This window comes from Lepisosteus platostomus, chromosome 3, assembly GCF_059453375.1.
Source record: "Lepisosteus platostomus isolate fLepPlt1 chromosome 3, fLepPlt1.hap1, whole genome shotgun sequence".
NCBI classification, from domain to species: domain Eukaryota; kingdom Metazoa; phylum Chordata; class Actinopteri; order Semionotiformes; family Lepisosteidae; genus Lepisosteus; species Lepisosteus platostomus.
The window spans coordinates 42,762,484-42,784,489 of NC_142613.1; the positions used below are offsets into that span (position 1 = coordinate 42,762,484).

Below are 22,006 nucleotides of genomic sequence, written 5' to 3' on the forward strand. Positions count from 1 at the left end.
GTAGGTTGCCTAGAAGCTCTGTCTTAAGATGAGTGTTGCAGATAATAAATACCAGTGGTGTCACTGTGATTGGTTTAAGTATGTTACTGAAGATCTATAGCTGTTGCCTTTGGATTTATGGTTACATTCTTAAACATTGTCCCACACAACTTCAAGGTAGTTGTCACTGTATCAGTAGGTTTAAATTGACACTACAGAGAAAAGCAATAGATTCAGTTTTTTTAGGAATACGTTTAGTGTCTTCCCCCCGCTTGTGGAAGTCAATCACCATTTGCCTGCAGTCTTTGAAGTGCTTTCTGACCTTAACCATGATGACACTTAGTATTACTGTTTTCTCAATATAATTTCAGAAGCTTCTATTGCATTTCAAAAGAGCAGAATGTTACTGTTGATTAGTTTTTGTGAATTATATTTAAATGGATATGATTTTACTCTGTGTAATGTTATTTTGTTTAGAATATGACATTACTAGAATTTTTAAGTTAGAGTACTCAGTTTGTAGTTCATTCTGTTTACAACAATTTTGTGTTTGTTACATAACATTTTGTGTTTTGATCTTGGATAATTAGGGATTGATTGTACAAATCATGATAATTAGAGGTCATTGAACGCACCTACTCATTCTGTTGCAAATGATTTGAACTCAGTGCTGGAGAACTAAAGAAATATTAGTGAAAACCTCATCCTCATATGTCATAAGGTCATCCTTATGTCAACCTTGTCTATTTCAGTCAAACAAATATGTATCTAATTGCTGGTAGGGTCTTTCTGTCACTAAATGAGGACTGTTGTTGTCAACTGTGGTTGTTGTCATGATCTGTAGGTGAAGCACAATTTGCATGTTGTATTCATGTATGCAATATATGCATTCATGCTCATAACCTCTCCTTCCTTCTCTCTCATGGCCCTTCTTTTCCATTTTTCCGCTGCCAAATGACATTCATATATCATGTTCGGAATATCTTTGGGAAGCTTTGCTGGAATTATTAACTTGTATATCATGTGAAGATGAAGTCATCAAACAACAGTTAGATCACTTCTGTTTATCCAGTAACCATGGACGGGTAGAGAACAGGAATATTTATAATAAAGACTACCCTTTCAGAATGAAGGTTTTCAAAGTCAGGTACAGTATGACATTGTCAGTTCCACACAGGCTTTAATTTCTTTATTTCATGTTCTAGGCAATCAGTTTTGTCAACATCAAAAGACAATGTGTCTGCTGAGTACAGTACATTTACTTTACATAATTTGCTGTCCTTATGAAATGACATATAACCAAAACTACTCATGAGTTCTATTCGTATTTCAACACGTTCAATGATAAACATCATGATTCCTTCCCTCTTGGGAACAGCAATTTTAATACACTAAAGTTCCTTTAGGTCTCTGCAAATGGCAGTTTTGCAAATGCAGAACGTATGGTAATACCTTATGGGGAAAATAAGCTATTGTTTCATGGCTAACAAAACAAGCATTTCTGTAGTAATATTTTTGTCATAACTGTTAACTATTTCAGAAATAGTGTTACTATGTACAGTATTGTTAGTAAGTATGTTTTAAAGGAAATAAATACTGTAAATTCAAAACCAAGCATTGTTTTTGCCCCCTATAATTCAAGTTATTGCATATAAAAACAAATAACGTAGTAATTTATTTGAGTAATTATTGATACTTTTAATAAATTCAAATTGTAGATCACTGTTATGATATTATAACTTACCCTTTACTAGAGTTAGTTTTTTCATTCTTAGTAAAGCCCATTGTGTTTATTTTTTCAATATTCTTTGTATTATTATATATGCGACACAACTGTACTGAATCAAGTTTATTAGAGCACAGTAGAACTGGGACTGTGATATTTAGGGATTATAATGAGGGAACACAGTTTTTTTTGTTATTTAACATTTAACACTCACATACAGGCATTACTCTCAAGTTGTTACATCCCAGAACTGGGTGTTGGTAGCATGGTTTGAAATAACTAGGATAAAAACGTAAAGATCATATGAGTCCATTTGTCCATACTGTATGTCCATGAGTCCTAGGGGTCTTATGGCAGTAAGAAAACATGTGTGGTCTGATCACTTCGAAAACCAAAGTGCAGGTGTTGTGTAGGTGTTCTCTGATGCTCCTTGAGTTTGTTTGTGTGGATACATTTTCCCAGTAAATTATAAAAGCACTTTCTATGTAATTCATGTCAGCTTTCAATACATTTCAAATTACTCCAGTACCCTCTGGCAACACAATATGCCCGATTGTCATGTGCTTATAATACAGTATCTCCTTTTGTGAACCAATTTGTATTTTTCCTGTAACAGAACAGAACAAAGTGGTACTCTGCAAATTGTAGGCATTCACCTTGGAAAACAGTAAATTGATGCTCGATATTGCAAAGATTGTATCGATGTTGTCTGCACGTATAGAACCTGATTTCAAAAGAACTTATTTTACTGGTTGAGATTTTGTACATGAATATCCAGATTTTGCTAAGTAATCACAAATAATTTAGATTTATATATTTATATCTTGAATTAAAAGAGAGTGTAGAATGCTGTAAAAAGGAATTCTTGATGAGGTCATCAAATAACAAATGAAACAGTAGTAAACCTTTGTGGGTTTTTTTAACGATTTGCACACTTTACATTAAGACATCAGACTCGTTTGTTTTCATTTTTCCTGTTGCACACATACCTTTGTAATTATACATCTTTATAGTTTGAAGTATTTAAAGAAACATACCAATGCAATCTGAAGCATGTTGGACAATGCTGGATTAACACAGTTTTTCACTTCCTCATTCCAAATGTTGGGAGCTGTACATTTTCTTTGTCTGTTTCCTTTTTTGTCTCCAGTACATTGTAGTGTTGATATAAAGTTAGCCTTAGTCTTTGGCCAATCCTCATCTGCTGAGCAATTATGTGTGCCATCTATTATAATAAGGGAACACAGTTTTTTTGTTATTTAACATTTAACACTCACATACAGGCATTACTTTCATAACAAGTTGTTACATTTGAATGAAACTGAAATTGAATGAAAAAGATGACTGTATAATTGACAATTTTGCTTTTCCTATTATGCATAAAAGCTTCACAATAGATTCAAAGGTAGCAGCTAGAAATGTAATAAAACTTAAAAAGACTTTAAATATGTGAATTAGGTTTCACATGGCGTACCAGACTCCAAGCAAATCTATTATACAATGATACGTATAGAATACTGATGTTATTTACATTCTAAACTGTGAGAGGTTTGTTGATTGAATAGCATTGCTTCTTAGGATAACCAAATATTTAACTTTGAAAGTTATGTTATTTCATAAAAACACTAGGTGTTCATTGAATAATATTTGTGTTCAGTTACAATTGCCTAAATGAGTGATTAAGAATAAGTAATCACTGAAGAAATTCCATCTAATTATCATGTAATATATTTATATTGTCATTATGTGATTATGTTTCATTAAGTTTCTGTTATTGTCATTTTTTTTCCCTTCTGTATTGAGTTTACTAGTACATTTATGGGACCACCTTGCTAATGCCATCAGCAAAACCTGACCAGCCACCCTCCAGCAGTCTCAGAAAACCAACTCTAAAAGCATAGCTTGTGTTGCAACATAATGCAACTACCTGGTGTTTAACCACAAAGTCTCTGATATGGAATTAAAAGTACACCCAGTGAAAGTATAGTAAGACTGGTGCCACAAAAAGAAAGCACACACATTCTGAAAATTAGGCAACAATAGGACAACCCAAGGTGGTGTCAATAAACTGAGCCTCTCCAAAAGCCAACACCAAAAATAATCTTTCTGGAGTTAACCTTGGATCTGATTCTGGTTCTTACCAAAAGACAATGCAATTCGAAGCACTTTCTTTTTCATGTAACATGAATCCACCAATATTAATATAGAGATGTTAATTTTAAAAGAGAATATGTAGGAGAGATACAAACAGTAAAACTTACCATACATCACAGGGATTATTATAGTTACGTTTTTGCTCTGAAACAGATTGTTTTGAAATGAACATGTAACATTGTTATCTAACTTGGTAACCATTTGGCAAACATCATTAATTTCTGTTTCATAGGTGATTATATCTGAAAAAAAATAATGAAAGTGATTATGGTATTTGTAAGAAAACTAGTCCATAACACAATTTTGACAAAATGTTTCAAATTGTCTTTTTGTGGTGTTGATATTTTGTCTTACTAGTGTTGTAATATACAGTATGCTATATTGAAGCATTTTGATATGACAAAGAAAACAAAATTACTATATTAAAACCTTGATAAAACACCAGTTATGTATCTAAATATATCATAATCATAATTTTCATATTGTAAAGTGTGAGCATTTTCTGATTTATTTTCTTCCCTAAAATTCAATAAAGGTACAGACTCCTGTGCCCATATCATAGGATGTATCCATCAGAAAGTAAAATCCAGTTTTTGATTCTTGCTGTACAAATTCATCAATAAAATTTTATTTATAAGACCTTTTTTTTCTGAAGGGTACATATTGACAATACACACAATTAGTGGCAACTTTTCTCGTATTTTTTATTTTTTGGTATTCACAAATAAACCTTTCCCATTGCTTTACAAAGAGGAGTATTTTAAATGTACAATAGCCTTCCTGATTATCCATAGCTAACCACTGAAGTGAAAGAAATGCGAGTGTATACATTATTTTTCAATATTTATCAATTAAAATGTGATTAAATTAATGAAAATTATTATGTGTTATATCAATAAATGTAAAATATTGCATATATTTTCACATATACAATGTTCATATTTATTCATTATCTGTAAACCTGGAGAAAATAAATCTTTTAATGTTTTTAGCCAACTGGCAGTTGAAAAATCCCTTCTGGAAGTAATCGCATCATTCAGGTCGGCGCTACACATTAATGGTATTGGAAGTGTATTTTGTTTATTTTGTATTTATTATTAAATAGGACATATTATTATTATTATTATTATTATTATTATTATTATTATTATTATTATTATTATTATTATTATTATTATTATTATTATCCTGTCATTCCTGCACAACTGACTGCAATCCAAGACTGAGGCAACAACTACCAATCTATTTTGAATACACTTGGGATGCATCTGTACAATCTGTAGATAAAATCTGCAGTCCACTCCTGTTAGCTGTTTCTTGTAGAAATAGTGAAATACAATATATTTTAGAGCCAGCTAACTACACTGAAATGCTTTTAACGAAGGGTTGTGAGAGTTATAGATCAAACTAACCTGGTAAGACCAATACCCTGCTTTCTTTCAAAAAAACATCTGCATGAGATCATTGGATCAATTAAGTACTACCTTCCAGCAGCCATATCACCTTGCAGCTCACAATTGGTAACCCTAAGGAGGTGTGAGCCTGGTCAGAACCTGGATGAGAGACCACCAGGGGAAAACTAAGGTTTCTGCTAGAAGAGGTGTTAGTGGGGCCAGCAGGAGGTGTTCACCCTGCGGTCTGTGTGGGTCCTAATGTCCCAGTAAAGTGATGGTTCACTATACTGTCGCAACTCTCCATAGAAAGCGAAGGGCATGACAAGGCACAGAAAGGCATCATGGCTATCCACTGCAACCAAGGAAGTCTCCAGTCGTGACAACTACTTGTACCACTGGACCCAGGCTTCTGAGGTCAAGAAAGTGGGACTGCCCCAGTATGGCTTTCCCACTTCAAAAAGCTCTCCCGCAAAGGTTTCTTCATGCAGCTCATCTTCCAAACAGATGAGCTGCACAAAGTTCAACTATCATCACCAGACACGACGGACAGCCATCACCAAAAGGGCTAGATGGGCTGAATGGCCTCCTTTCATTTATAACCACTCCAGTGTTTTTATATAGTTTAAAGCTTTTCACATTCTTAAATAAAATGCACAATAATCTTTTGACAAGTATTTTTTGTACTGATGGTTTGTAGAACAAATGGATCCATTATCCATTATTAAGTACCCCTCAAAAAACCACATGACTGTTTAGTTCTGTCCAAAATTTCTCTTATGTTACAATAAGAATCACAATAAAAATAAACAGAGCATTCCTGTTATGGGAACAGAAAATGTGGGATGTGTAAGCATCAGTTTGTATGACGAGGCTCAAAAATACATATCCTTTATATCTGGAAGAAACAGAGGAGAAGGGTTTGCTGATAAAAGACTGATGAAGCAGTAACATAATAAAACTGGCTGCACTCGTGGGAGGTCAGCAGAACAACGTGCTGCACGTGGGATTCAAACTTACGATATGTCTGAGAATATGTTTTCTTTTATTTTGTTTACTTTTTATTTATTATTAATTCTTTTGATTTTTTTTCTGGTTGCTTGAGGTTTCCAGATGTATGATTATGGGATACAAGGGAGTTTACTGTATGTTATTTTTTACACATTATACTAAAAATATATTTTATATTGTTTATACAATACACATTAGACTAAATATAATACATTAGACTAAACAATATATCCTTTCATCATATAAACAATATATCCTTGCACTCCTTGTTATTTTAATTAATTTTATTAGATATAATCAACATAACGACACAAAATAATATATATATTTTTATTATCATTAACAGAATTGAACAATGGAGTATGATGTATGAAGTCACAGTACTGCAGCTTTGCATTCCTGTGTATACAGATATTTGTGTGGGACCCTGAGTATTATGCTGTTAGATTAAACAATGTTAAACAACCTGCAAAAATACATCTATAATAAGAAAGAGTAGTTTAGTAAATAATTTGTATTAAAATAAAACCCCATCCATCTTACATGTTATATCACATCATACACATAAATAACAACCCATACAGTGTAAAAACATGTACTCGTATACAAATGCACCAAAAGATAACAGAGAACATTCTTACCTTCAGATGTTTTTTGATTATTTTTAAGAATAACACCGTGGAGGTCATAAAATAAAACTGTGTAATTCTCTGAGCTATTTTGGATATTGCATCTCACTTTAATAGATACCCGGCCTGTTGATAGAGAGCAATCTGGATTCTGTGGTTCTACTTCTGTTTGAATTGCAGCTGGCAATAGTGCTACATCAAGGTTTGCACTGGCTGTGTTGATAATATTTCCTTTTGTAAAGTTGCAGAAGTAGGTTCCTTGTTTAAATTATTCAAAAAGAGGGAAAAAAAGCATTCTCAATGACATAATAAAGGCAAATCAGAAAATGAAAACTTTATTTTCTAAAAACTTTCAAATTGTAAAAACTGAAAAATTAAAAAATAATCTATTACACACAGTAGAAAACACCATAATTATTTTTGAAATTTCTGCCTCTGGGATTTTTTGTCTTTTTAAGGACAGATTTTTTTCCCCATGCATGTACTGTACAGTACATCAGTAAAGCTGAATCCTTTATCTCATACACTAACAAGCAGAATATGTCTATAAACCTAGAGATGCAATCCAGGAGAAATACAAAGATCTGATTTCATATGAGAAGCAGTGTGGAATACAGGTCCTACTATTTAATACCTTCCAATTCACTATCACTTTTACACTATTTAAAATATGGATCTTCTCTATGAAAATTTCAGGGGCTGAAGGTTGGACAAGTCCTTACCACTTGTAAAAGGCACATAAATAGTGATTCAATGCTGGTGGAAAAAGGACAGAGAGACATAATATGTGACAAAACATTCCTAAATAGGAATGCAAGATACAGTAATTATATGTTGGTGACAGATACTGCACAATATACTGTAGCTGTCAACAATTTCTGAATTATCCTATCTTCCTCTCCGCACAGGTCTGCAACTCAATATGGAGCTGCATACTAAATTTGACACGTCATTGCAATTGCCCCTATTCTTTTTTGGTTTGAGTATTAAAATCTGAATCCTGTCAAGTGTTTTTATTTTTTATTTGGTGTAAAATGAATAACCAACCTAAAGAAGCAGAAACATTTGAATTGTTTTTCATTTAGAATTTTTAAAAATGACTAAACTGCTTCTCAAGAAAATGTGTACCTTCTAGACTGAACCATATTTGATGATATAACTAACATTTAAATTAATGTTTCTCTAAAATTACACAACCAAAGTCAAACATAAGGTAATTAAAATAAATTAAATTTAAATTTAAATCCTTGATCAATCTCCTTTATGCCTAATTTTAAATTAGCAATGTCATAAAGAGTGAATTGAAAAGAAAATGTGATTCAGAATCAGAATCACCTTTATTTGCCAAGTACATTTCATGTACAAGGAATTTACTCTGGTGTAGTTGGTGTGGCACAACCATTCTATAAATAACAATAACAAACAAGACTTATAGACATCATTATAGACATTGCAATTTCCCTCATGGGATCAATAAAGTATCTATCTATTAAGACTGTACATAATATTATCATGTGTGTTTGCATAGGCAGCTACTTGTATTTTGCTATACAGCATTAATAAACTTTTATTTATAGTGATTTGTTTGATTTATTATTTATCCAAGAACGATTCTATATTAGAAACTATGTTAGCACTAATTTGATATATTAAATGTACTATATATGCTTTGTTCTTACTAGAGATTGTTGTTACTGTTACCTGTTAAAATAAGTTAAAATGCAACCTGATTTGGGAAAACATAAATTTGTCCAACTTGTACATACCTTTCCAAAATTCTGTTACATTACTTAGGCTAAGGGACAGACAGTTTTCTCCAAATGTTATTTTGCTTTCAGTCCCATCTACAACATCAATTAGGTCCTTGTTTTCTTTTTTCAAGGACCAAGATGCCTGATTCGTATTCTCACTAATTGCACAGTTCAGATTTTGTTGTGACATATACTTTACACGACTTTGTGGTGCATTAATAGTCACAATTCCTGTCAAATAAGAACAAAGAGAAATCGTTAAATGCATTTTAATGTATAATACATTATATACTTCACATTACAAGTTCTCAACCCTAGCCCTGGAGGCCCATAACTGAGCTACTTTTTGTTTTGGCCAGCTTAATTCAAACTAACAGATTTCTTCATTGGGAATTTTGATTTTTTCTTTCTTACACAAAAATTACTTTTTTTAGATTTTAAAATCTTCATCAGATGCAATATATTCCAGATTTCCTATGATTATGTCGAATAAGTGTTTGATTATTTATGAAAGCTCAGTTGGAATAAAAATCTGTTTGCCTACAGGACAAGGTTTGGAAATGAGTGATATCATCAGTACAATTAAACAATATAACTGTTAGCAACTAGCACTGCAAACTGTTCTTTGGATATACAGTATGTTGCTATTACTAATATTTAATCAAGAAAAAAAGAAAAGTGTCTGCTTTTTAGCAGTGGACAAATGCAAACTGAATATTATCCTTTGGCTCTGGAGTTTCCCTGGATGGAGTATTACAACACTCCCTCTGACCGGAGTTTTGGGAATCCCATTGGGTTAAGTCCTGTTTGCCCCCGACTACACATTTTCACATCAAAAAAGCTACAGCTGATTTCATCCAAGAACAGCAAGCGAACATAGATGATCAAGATGAAAAACTGAAACTCAGCAATTGTTCCATGGGTTTGTTACTTGGAGCTTCGCCTCCCAAAGTTTACTTGTCTGTTTCCCCAGTGAAAAGTCTCCCCAAACTCTTTGATCCTGACTCCTTGACAGGTCCCTTGTCCAGTCCAACCGTGTTATTGGATCTTTACTGTTACCAGCAGAAGAGTCTGTGAGAGAAACAGAACCCCCCACTTCTGTGTCTCCTGATGCTCCACTTAACAGTTTGATTGTCCTTACTTATGTCAAGACTAAGGTGCTGTGTTTGAGACAGGAGTTTCAGATGATTGGACCATCTGAACATGAGTACTGTAGTTCAGAAATCTAAAAGTCAAACTGTGAGAATCACACATAAAAGGTTACAAGTTTTAACCATGTAAAATACAGAGCAGTTTGTCAAGATCTCAAAAGAAGAAGCAATCAAAATTACTGAAGGTTGATTTGAATCTCAGATTTGAATCAACCAGTCAGATCCCTGGTAAACAAGAATTTGGAATGTCTTTGTTGATGGCTAATAAATAGCAAGCAACAAATCAGAGATTACAAACTTGAGGAAAAAGACAAAAAATCAGAAGAAACGATACCTTCAAGCAATGGATGATGAAAAGGAAGGACTAGAAGAATGAAGAAATATACAAAGGAATAGATTGAAAAGTATCAGAAGGGCAGAAAAAGCGAGGAAGGAAAGGAAAGAATAAGAGAGAAAATGGAATGCTTTCTTGAAAAATCCATTGAACTTTTCAAAATCCCTCCTTCCAGGCGTGAAGACAAGTTTAAAGGCAAGTAAAGAGGAAGTAGAGAAGTACGTAGCAGAGGCGCATAATGAATGTCAAAGAGAATAAGACCTAGGGCAGGGCCCCCATATAGAGAAATCAGACCCACCCATGTTTGAGATGAATATAAGTGAACCTACATTAAAGGAAGTTAAAGACATAGTCAGAAAAACAAGGAGCAAATTGGCACCTGGACCAAATGGAGTGCTGTACAAAGTTTACAAGAGCTGTCCAAAACTTTTGTATGGACTATGGAAGCTGCTAAAGGTGATTTGGAGGCAAGGAAAGATCCCTCTATGTTGGTTGGAAGCAGAAGGTTGTTTTGGGCCAAAGGAAAAAGAGTTGTGTGAAATAAATCAGTTAAAAACAATATCTCTTTTAAAAGTAGAGGGGAAGATATTATTTGGAATTCTGCCTCATAGGCTGATTATATACCTGACAAGAAACAACTACATAGACACTTCAGTGCAGAAAGGTGGTGTTCCAGGGTCTCAAGGGTGCATCGAGCACACAAGTGTAATAAGCAACTGATCAGGGAGGCAAAAGCAACAACAAGGCAGTTGCGTGGTTTGATTTTGCCAATGCTTATGGTTCATTGCCTCACAAACTGATTGAAGAAGCATTATTTCATTCCAGGAAATATACAGAACATAATCAAAAGGTACCTGAGCAATATAAAGATGAGTTTCTCTGTAGGAAATTCCATAACTTGAGAATGGAATTGTGACTGGCTGTACAATTTCAGTTACCTTATTTTTGATGGCCATGAACCTAATCATTGGAAGTGCACAAGAGTCCAGAGGGCCCAAGATGAACTCAAGCATCACAGTACCATCAATCAGAGCATTCATCGATGACCTAACAGTAACAACCACTAAACGAGTGCAAGCCAAATGGGTTTTAAGAGCCCTGAATACAGCTGTGAAGTGGGCAAGGATGAAGTTCAAGCCCCAGAAATCAAGATCATTAGTAATCAAGAGAGGAAAGATCATTGACAGGTTTGTGCTTAGTGTGCAAGGATTTGCTCTCCATAACAGCAGAAAGAATTAAGTGCCTAGGGAAATGGTTTAATGCAACCCTAAAGGATACAAATAATACAAGGGAGGTAGAGAAACAGACACTAGAGGGATTGAGGTTGATCGACAGAACTGGTTTACCGGGCAAGTTTAAGGTTTGACTTTATCAACGTGGATTATTGTCAAGGCTTCATGATGCTCCATGAAATTGCAACCATCACAGTTGAATTTTTGGAGAAAGTAAACAGCTTTCTCCACCACTGGCTAGGGGTTCCACCCAGCTTTACTAGCCAAGGTTTCTACAGCAGATCCTCAAAGTTACAGCTTCCTTTCGTCCTTGGTCGAGGAGTTCAATGCCACAAAAGTCAGGCTTGCAGTAGCTTTACATGACTTGAAAGATGAAAAACTAGAAAAGCAAGAATACAGTACAGACTAGATCTGGCAGTGGTATCTGCAGAAAGCCAAAAAAATATTGGACAGACAACTGCTGGTCGTCAAGGTCTGGGCTATGCAAGTAAGTATAAAAAGAAAATGGAGGAGAGCAGCTTGATTCAAGAAGAACTAAAAAGAAGGAAGAAGAGGCTTGCAGTTTGAAAGCTATACAGTTGGGAAAACAGAGAGCTTGGACTAGATGGGAAACAACAAATAGAGAGCTAGCATGGAGTGACATTTGGAAACTTGAGCCTTTGCGGATTTGGTTTCAATTACATTCAGTCTACAATGTCTTGCCCACTTCAAGTACTCTCCATAGATGGAGGCTAACTGAAAGCCCCAGCTGCACACTGTGTGAAAGAACAGGCAACCTTGAACATGTGTTATCAGCTTGCAGTGTGGCATTAGGGTAAGGCAGGTATCAATGGCGTCACGATAAGGTACTCAGGGCACTAGCCATGAACCTGGATGAATTTAGAAAAGGTATAAAACCTCAATTAGCACAATCTAACATTAGCTGGAGAAAAGAGCACAATACTAGCTGGAGCTAGACCTGAGGGCATCCTTCAAAGACACTTCAGCAGAGATTAGTCAATGGAGGTCGACTTAGACAAGTGACTTGTGTTTCCAGACATAGTTCAGACAAACTTGCGACCTGATGTAGTCATGTCGGCCTCCCAGAGAAAGGTTATAATCCTCATTGAACTGACAGTTCCTTGGGAAGAAATGTGCCAAGAAGCTTTTGAGAGAAAAATAGCAAGGTATTATGATTTTGTGGACAACATCAGAAGCAAAAGCTGGAAAGCCTGGTTATTTCCATTTGAGGTAGGATGCTGCAGTTTCCCAGCCCAGTCACTTTGGAGGATGTTAGGAGAGCTGGGGATCAGCAGCAAAGACAGAAAGTCAGCGGTCCAACAGATGATAGAGGTGGCAGAAAAAGCCTCATGCGGCTCTAGTACATGGGATGAACCAGTATGGTTGCCACAAGCAAGTAGTGACTGATCATCACTGGGTTAGGGGATGAAAATTCTTGTGACAGATAGACCTTTCACTTTCACTCCACAGAAATGCTGAATAAGTTTGAAAGCCTCATTCACACTGCACCTCACATCAAAGAAACCTTGAAGATGATGCCTACTTTCCTGCAATCCAGAATATAAGCGATAAGAACACACCAAGCTTCTTGATTTTTTTCAATTCTTAAGGGAATAATTTGCCTTTGCCTTGTGTTTGGTTTCTATGCTAGATAGAGATTATTGTTGTTCCATATTACTTAATTATGGAACTCCATGCCTATTTCAAATTAAAATTAGTTTTATTACATTTATCTGTTCTCTATATCCTGGTAATGTTCACCTTTCTATTATTTCTCCTTTTCAACAGTTTCAATTAAGAACGAATAAGCTCCTAGGTTTTTTTTTTATGAAGGACCATTAGCATTTATTGTATATATATTACTAGGAACTTCAGATCTAATACAATTGATCTAATGAAGAGCAACTGGAAAGATTTTGTGAATATAACCAATGTTGTTACTCTTTTTAAACTATAGTAAAACAAAATTCATTATCTTAAAATTATCCTCCAAAACATTGCAGCTGAACTGACTCTCTCTTCTTTCAATATTAGAAGAAATATTCATCAGTGCCTCACCTTTGGCTGGACTCAAGTCAGACACTTCTCATAGACTGGTTTAAAAAGTGAAGTTCAATTGATCACTAACTTAGGTTGGTCAATAAATCAAGCACCAAAAGAAATATTTCTCTCTCTCCCTCTGAGCCCCAGGACATTGCTAGTGCAGCTCCAGCCAGCTGAAGAAGATTGCCATCTATGTCAAAGCCAGCCAAGCTAGAAGCTTCAGCAGAAAATTGAACTACCTACCCAATTGATTTTTGAGTATTCATTTGATAGTTGAATGATAATTACAAGTGTTAAACTATTAAGAATAAGAGGTATAAGAATAATACAACCATTGAGTAAATATCAATCACAAGAATATGTGTTAAAATATAAGAATAAAAGTTTAATCGAGCTTGTTTTTTCAATTTTAAAAAAAAGTTTTAGAGTGCTTACCTGTTGTTTGAAGGATAAAAGTGGCATTTAGAGTGTTTTGCAGATTTTCTGTCTTGTTTGCAAGCTGCTCTGTTGTAAGAGGTGCATTAAAATACACTTCAAAATCAACAATGATGCTTCCTTGTCTTTTGTTCATTTTTTATGTTAAATAGAGAAAAAGAGAAAATGAAAAACATGTGACTCAAAGTAATGAAATTAATAAAACAATGGCATTGTCATGATTTTAAAATGTTTACCTGAAACCAATTATTTTCAAAGTGTCAAAGCCACTCAGTGTGCTGTAAGCTTCTTTCAGCTGAAATATAAAATATGTACATAGAGATTCTTTCAAGCATTATTATAAGTACTGGTATCAATATAATCAGATGGACATACTGTAGTTGTCACACTTTCTTTAAAGGAACAATTAATAGGTTTATTCCATGCTGAAAAGAGAAGAAAGAAAATACAAAGTTTCGGCTGTGGAGCCTTTTTCGGGTTTAGGAAAGATAGGCAATCTATCTTTCTTACACCCGAAGAAGGCTCCACAGCTGAAAATTTGTATTTTCTTTCTTCTCTTTTCAGCATGGAATAAACCTATTAATTGTTCCTTTGCAATCTACGCATGCTGATGCAGCTACCCACCTGAAACACTTTCTTTAATTACTGTTAAGATAGAGGAGGTCTATGTGTTACAATATCTAGAAGCAAATCTCCAGGGTGAAAAGTATTATACAGAATATTATGTATATGTACATGTAGATAATTTTGTGTGATGTACAAAATTATTTATAGTACTGAGAAAATGTTTAAAGCCTCCTGAGGTTGGTCTGTATATTCATACATTTTAGACCTAAAACATTAAAAGTTAGTTCTTTATAAAAGTCTCAATTAAAAGTTAGAGATAACTTGATAAAAAAAACACAAAGGCAGCAGATATATTTGGATTGTTTAATAGTTTTAATTGTTTACTGTTGGATCATTTTGTATAACCAAGGTTCTGGGATGGGTTGCTGTGAGCCCTACCAGTGGCTTTCTGATAAGGTGTGAATGGATCTGTGCATAAAGTAAGTAAACATGCAATAAATATGATAGTTATAAAGTTGCATACTTACCGATGCAGAAATGCTTGCAGACATATTAATATAGATGTAAGAAGTTTTAATTTGTAGGTCACTAATATAGGTTTTATTTAATGTCATCTGCCCACTTACAATGACTGAAACAGTAAAAATAAAAAAACAGTGGATTATTTATATAAAGTATTTAATCTTTTAAGAAAAAAAAGTCTGTTTATTACGTAAGCTTATTAACGCCACAGCAAAAAAAAAATGAGGGAATTGCATTTAAATGAGAAAGGTATTGCGCTTACACAAGATAGTATTACATTTAAATGAGAAACCTTGTGCGCTTATAAGAGATAATTTTGTGCTATAATGCGATAGTTACTTTGTGAACAATATTGCCTGCTATATTAATATCTTTGATTATATATGCAATAATATTGTTCTATGAAAAATAGCATTGACTTTAACATTAGAAGAATACCACCACACTCCTCTTGTAAAATAAATTAATGTGCAAAAGAATTAATGCTAAAGGAACATCCTGTGATTGAATTTTCTAGGGTTAAATGCATGTTGTTTTCACCACACAATTATTGCATAAATTAAATAAGTTTCTTGCTTAAACGTAATACTATATAGTTTAATTTTTTTTTCCCGTGGTGCTAATAAGCTGCCATAGTTTTTTACAAGAATGTTCACTTTTTCACTTTTTTAAACTCTTAGCTCAAGAAAGAAACACAATTTTTAAAATATTATACAACATTGCATCAATGATCTGCTTCCCCTTGTAACTGATGAATGAAAATAATTCCTTTAAACGTAACTGGGGAAATATCCTTCAAAAAACAAAGAAGATGAAAAAAGAATGTTTCTTTTCTCTTGGTTAAACAGTAAGATCTTACACTGTACAAGAATTGTATGTTAAATTTTAGCTGTCCTGACAAATTGACTTATCTTGTAAGCCCATTATTCTGTGGTGCAATTAGTATTAGCAACACAAAGCTAAGCTTAACTGTAAATCATAAAACTTATTAGTGTATAACATTGTGGCCCCATTGTAGTTCTGGAGTACCAGTGTCTCAGCATGTTTTTAAGCCAACTCAGCTCTTAATGAACCAGTTAAATATTGGTTTGATTTAGCAACTTCCAAATCTCCAGGTATAGATACATTAACAAAATTTTGAAAACCTGCAGATGAACTGGCCTGTCATGTCCACAGTATACTACTGTGCCATGTATAAACAACTTAATTTTTAAATTAATATTTGTGTTAGATTTTATGCATTGATTACTTGAATCAGGTTAAACAAGCAACATGAAATGTAATAGCCAATTACTGCTTATGTATTTCATTATACATTGTGTGATTAACTGTCATTTTTCATACATCTCCTTTAAACGGTATCTAACAACTAATAGAAATTATTCCTTTCACAGAAAGAATAACTCTACATACCCCTCTTCATAGGCACACACATTGGCGTTGAGTTTTGTGCTGCCACAATGCAGTAGTCATTGTTGCAACACTCAGGGTTAGTATCACATACAGAACCACTCCAAATGAAATTGTTATTACAGCTACAGTTTGCTGTTTCTCCATTGATGTCACATTCTGCAAAGAATTGTATTTTATAATGTTAAATGACTTAATAATCATAAGCAAGATATATATCTTTCAAGGATTAAATAAGTTAATCTTGTTAATCTTCTAATAGGCAACATGACAATAGTTTTGTGAACCTCTTAGTATATTATGTCCCAATAATAGATAAAGTTAACAAAACAGATGACAGAAAACATCATGCTTCTTCAAAGTATATATATATCTTTAAATGATGCAACATTCCATATCCATGTATGACAAAGTATATGAACCTTTAGATTCAATAACTGGCAGCACACCCTTGAGCAACTTTCTTGACTGATACATAATATTTCCTGCAACCATTAATCAGTCTCTCGCATCAGTTTAGAGGTTTTTTGGTCCATACCCATACCTCCTTACAGAGCTCAACTCTGACATTTGAGGGCAGCCTTGTGGCCTGCCAGCTATTTTCAGATCCTGCCACAACATTATGATGATTTGTAGGTCTGGACTTTTTTACTAGGTCATTGTAAAATGTAGACTTTCTTCTTCTGTGACCATTTTGTGTATCTGTTTGTATCTGCTTGTTTAGGATTACTGTCTTGCTGCAAGACCCACTTTCAATTCAGCTTCATGTTATGTACGATGACCTGACTTTCTGTCTACAATCTTCTGATACTATCCAGAATTCAAGGTTGTGTCAATGATGACAAACCATTCAGGTACTGAGGCACCAAAGCAATGCCAAACTGTCACAATCCTACCACTATATTTGACCATGCAGTGATCCTCACATAACTGCATATTCACTTCAGGGTCATGGTTAGGATGAAACACTTTTCTTTGAAAGCAGTGTTTGGTTTTCTTGAGGCCAAAGAATCAAAGACCTTTGACTCATCTTTCCAGAGAGCATCGTTCCCAAAACCTTATGGATCACCTATGTGCTCCTTGGTGAACATCAGAATGGATGCAATGTACATAGTGGAGAGCAGTGGTTTTGTTCTTGCTATCCTCCATTCCTGTTAATTCATTTACTGATACTGATGTTACCCTGGGGTTCTTGTTAACTTCCTTAATGATTTTTCAGCTTTTCCTTTGGGAGATTTTGGTAGGATGACCGATCCTGTATAGAGTGACTTTGGTCTTTCCATAAAATCTGTTTGGCAATAGATTGGTGGAGCTTCTTACAATGGTTTTGTAATATTTTCTGGACAGAAGAGTATCAATAACCAATTTTTTCAGAGATTTCCTTAGATTTTGACAAGACTTGATTCCACATTTTGTGATGGTGATGAAGACCAGACTTCAGACAGAATATTTCTGTAGTGACATCTTTACATATGTCATGACCTTCTAAGCCCAGCCCTAAAGATCCACCTAATTATTTAATCATTTGATTCCAATTATTCCCTTACCTGTGCTAATAAACCTTTTTTACATTCTCTGTGCCTTAATTACTTACTCATTGTTTAATTAAAAAAATGTTTCAAGAGACATGGAATTGGTTACCATAAACCTATTGGATGTTTGGATTTAAAAAGACTAATTTATGTACAGTATGCTTTTCAATTCCTTGTAAAATCTTTGTTTTTTCTTTGGTGGAGGAAGAAACAGTACAAATATAAATTTATTTACTGAAGCAGTTATAGTATTTCTGGTCTCCAGTATAATTTAAGCAGTGCAAGATAGATTTTGAATTAGAAACCAAACAGCCTGTTTGTTGATATTTATTAAATCGATGTATTAGTGTTAAAGAAATTACATTTTAAATCGGCAGGGTTTTAAATCAAATAGATGTATTGCTGGACTTAATAAATCTTAGACTTTTACAGGGTAAAATAACTGAATCTGAGTCTTTATCACAGAAGATTATGAGGTAGCCTGTTTTGAAGTTAAAAATTCTTGAAGTCTTTCACAAAGACAACTCAATGAATTTCTTCAGTATCAACAGTGTAACACACACCAGGGGCTACAAGAAGACAGTGAGACAGTCAGAAGCCATAGGAAAGTGTATTCTGCAAAGCAAAACCGGGAACAGGATAATGTTTTGTGGGAGTTTGGAACAATCTACCAATTGTCAAAGTCTAAATGTAATCCTTGGATCGATTACTAGCAATCAAACAACCTATATGGAGTCAATACTCTTGTAATCTTGTTTGTAACCTTTCTTATGCTTATGCAGTACAATAGTTCTTTTGAAAAATTTAATCAAATTAAACACCAAAAAGAACAAATCATTTAATACATTTACATCCCATCATAGTATATAATATATATGTGGAGCCTTCTTCAGACACCCGAAGGCTCCACAGCCAAAACTTGTGTTTTCTTTCTTCTCTTTTCAGAATGGAATAAACCTATTACTTGTTTCATTATATATATATACTGTATATATTACTGAAGTAATTTACAACATTTACAATTTATAAAAATGTGATGTATGTGTTTATTTTACCTGTTGTAACATTAAGAGAAATTATAGAGATATCCATTAAGTTGATTGGAAAACCATCCGAAAGTGATGCTAAGAAAGCCGTGATATTTGAGGCTGCTTCTCCTTCCATGATGAGCTCTGCATAATATGCTAATGATGAACCTAGAAAAGAAGAATGGATTTGCTACCAACAGTAAAATAAAAATGAAATAACCTTTAAGAGTACATTGTCTCTTTCTTCAGTCTCATTGCACTTTTAAGGGATTCAGAAGGAGGGTTCCAAGGTTATGAAATGGAATGTGGATTCCCTCTAGTGCAGCTGCATTTTTCTGCAAGTTACTACTGTAGATCCGATGGGGAATTGCTTAAGAACTGTTGGCATTTAGATAATCCAGGGTGATGAAGGGTGATTGGATTACAGGTGTTGCTATTGTTATATTTTGAACTAATAGGTGACTTCACTTGTTAAAGAATGAAAAAAGAAGGCTACCACCCAGATTTCCATTATTGTTGGCTTTCCTGCTGAATAAGCAAAACAATTATTTTAATACTCTACAGCCAAGGTCTCAATTTCTCATTTCCTAGAAATGTTTTATATAATCTAAAAACATACATTTTAAGACATAAAAAGCATAAACATCCATGCCTTGCAAATGATGTGAATATTTTAATCAATACTTGAATGTTCAAACTGAACACTCTTACAAGGTGCTTTACCAAGTATGAATCGGGCAGGGGGGTGAAAACACTCAGAATCAATTGATGAAATTTTATATCTTTCATCCATAAAATATTCATTTTGAGCATTCAAGTTTTAATTAAGTATATCACTTTATAAATATGTATGTATTTGCATTTGAACAAAATGGGACATCGTTGAACTGGGCACACATAGATACACATACAGCAGAAACAAGATTTACAGAAGACAAATAACTTGTCATCATTTCATTGGACTGAAAGAACTAGAGCACACCGTGAAAATCTACACAGACACAGGGAGAACATACAAACCCTCCACAGATAGCACTCCAGGAACTGAACACAGTGCCCCCTGTTCTCACCAGCACCAGCATGCTGCCGTTATTAAAACATATTGCGTTTAAACACATTGAAATAAAATTCAGGCTCTGAAAAAAGAGTGCAGGTAAAGATGTTTGTGCCTGAATGCATCAAAAATACAGTAAAATGATCTTACTTTGTGCAGAAACCTGTTCAAAAAACAAAAAGGGGAAAAATCAGAACAATAAATTGTCTTTCTATGAGAATATAGGAGAATGAATATTAATTGATTAACAATTTTTCCACAATGCCAAAGAGCAGGTTTTGTTGTTTTACAGAAAAATGTTTCATGTCCATAAGCATTTTGCTCCCCCCCCACCACCACCACCTACTGTTATGATACAAAAAATGTTATAAGTCCCACAAACATGTGAAGTACAGTGTATTAGTCTCTACTGCTTATTCTACCACATTTTCAAATTGTTTAATTTGAAGTTTTAGGTTACTGTTCATGGAATATATATCATAAATTATCTTATCAAATCTTTCATTTTCTCAGTTGAAATAAATAACAGGCAGACCAAATGCTCAAACAATGCTATATTGTAGTGTAGCTGTAAGTAAAATGGAATTTGTGATGGTTTTAATGAGGAAATAATTGAATACAGATGCTACATTATACAAGAATCACAAAACCATTGGGTCATTTTCACCCAATTTAAAACACCTTTCTCCTGGCAAACTCTTCAATATCTTCCTTCAAAATGACAGGATGCTATAAAACTTTGTTCTTCATTGCTAAAGATGTCAATGCATTTAGTTTACCTTCCTTTGCTGTTGGTCAGAGGCAATTTTTTCACATTTTAATTAAGAAAATGATGGTTCTCCAGAAGAGCTACAGAGTGATACAGTGACAGATTTTGTGGACATTCAAAGGCAAGTGTCTATATTATGTCCATCAAGCCTAGCTTGTACTGTACATGGTCTTTGCTGGTGTTTCTGCTTTTTGCAAATTGAGTTATTTTAAATGTTTTGCAACTACAGGAACACTGCAAATATTGAAGGAATTACATTGATTACAGAATCCATTTTATAATCTAATTCTTTGAGGGCTTTTGGTTCAATCACAGATGGCATAACGCACAATGGCATAAACAAATGCTTCTTAATTAATTTAGTGAATGGCACAGACTTCTTCAATTTTTCTGTTTTAGTTTTTGAGCTTCACTGTTCCCAAAAAATCCATTGATTAGTAGTAGCGTAAAATAAACAAACTGCATTTTTCCTTTGAAGCTAGCAGGATCAACTAATGAAATGAAACTTGGGCAACAATCTTGTCATGCCTCACCAAGAGTAAACAAATCAATACATAAATCTCTTTGTATGCAGTTCAAATGACATTGGAGATCAAATCTAGTTTTATTTTAAATAAGATAAAGGAATATAATTTCTTCTAAATATAAAAACGATATTCTAAAATATATTTAGAAAATTAAAAAATAGTTATGAACACAACTGACAACCTCTACTAAATGTTTGTCACTCCATTCCTTTTTTTTGTGTTAAGTAGGTCTGAACTTTGCCATTCTCTTCACAAAATGTGAGCAAGATGTAAATGTAGATTCTCACCTGAAAATAACAGAATCCCAGGTGGCAAAGCATAATCACCACACAAACCTTCATTTTGTCACTGAAAGATAAAGAGCATTAACACACTTATATCAAGTCATTGTTACAACCACGGCATCACGCACAGCTCCTTTAAGAAGGCATAGACTCCGCTCAAGCATATAACCACTCAGCTTCCATATTCTTCCAATACTGAGCCTAAAAAATCATGGATCCCACGGAGTTGGATTCTATGTGTACCATTTTGGCTTTCATGCAATTACAAGCCTCTTTACAACAGATATCGGGACAACTAGTCAACCTGTCTACTGCCTCAGCTCCACAGGACCCACCCGGTCCTCCCACGGCTACACATCCTACTACCGATGCTACTCGATCCTCACCACTAATAACACTGGAGAGATATGATGGAAACCCAGCAAGATATTGTGGATTTCTGGCACAATTTCCCAGCTCAATCTAGAAAATATCACA

At 34.1% G+C, this 22,006-nt stretch overlaps 1 protein-coding gene across 2 annotated transcripts in view; it reads right to left on the reverse strand.

Annotated features, from left to right (window-relative positions):
- Window positions 1–22,006, reverse strand: part of LOC148674905 (adhesion G protein-coupled receptor F3-like) — a 40,811-nt gene that overhangs the window by 9,112 nt on the left and 9,693 nt on the right. For both annotated transcript variants that reach the window (XM_088625662.1, XM_088625661.1), the window contains 11 exons: window positions 21,533–21,593; window positions 20,100–20,112; window positions 18,923–19,063; window positions 16,339–16,494; window positions 14,931–15,034; window positions 14,073–14,131; window positions 13,837–13,961; window positions 8,657–8,872; window positions 6,903–7,148; window positions 3,967–4,101; window positions 2,743–2,930 (listed from right to left, as the gene is read on the reverse strand). In XM_088625662.1, coding sequence (XP_088481788.1) covers window positions 2,743–2,930; window positions 3,967–4,101; window positions 6,903–7,148; window positions 8,657–8,872; window positions 13,837–13,961; window positions 14,073–14,131; window positions 14,931–15,034; window positions 16,339–16,494; window positions 18,923–19,063; window positions 20,100–20,112; window positions 21,533–21,586 — 1,437 coding nt within the window. In that variant the 5' untranslated portion in view covers window positions 21,587–21,593. The remainder of the gene's footprint in view (window positions 1–2,742; window positions 2,931–3,966; window positions 4,102–6,902; window positions 7,149–8,656; window positions 8,873–13,836; window positions 13,962–14,072; window positions 14,132–14,930; window positions 15,035–16,338; window positions 16,495–18,922; window positions 19,064–20,099; window positions 20,113–21,532; window positions 21,594–22,006) is intronic.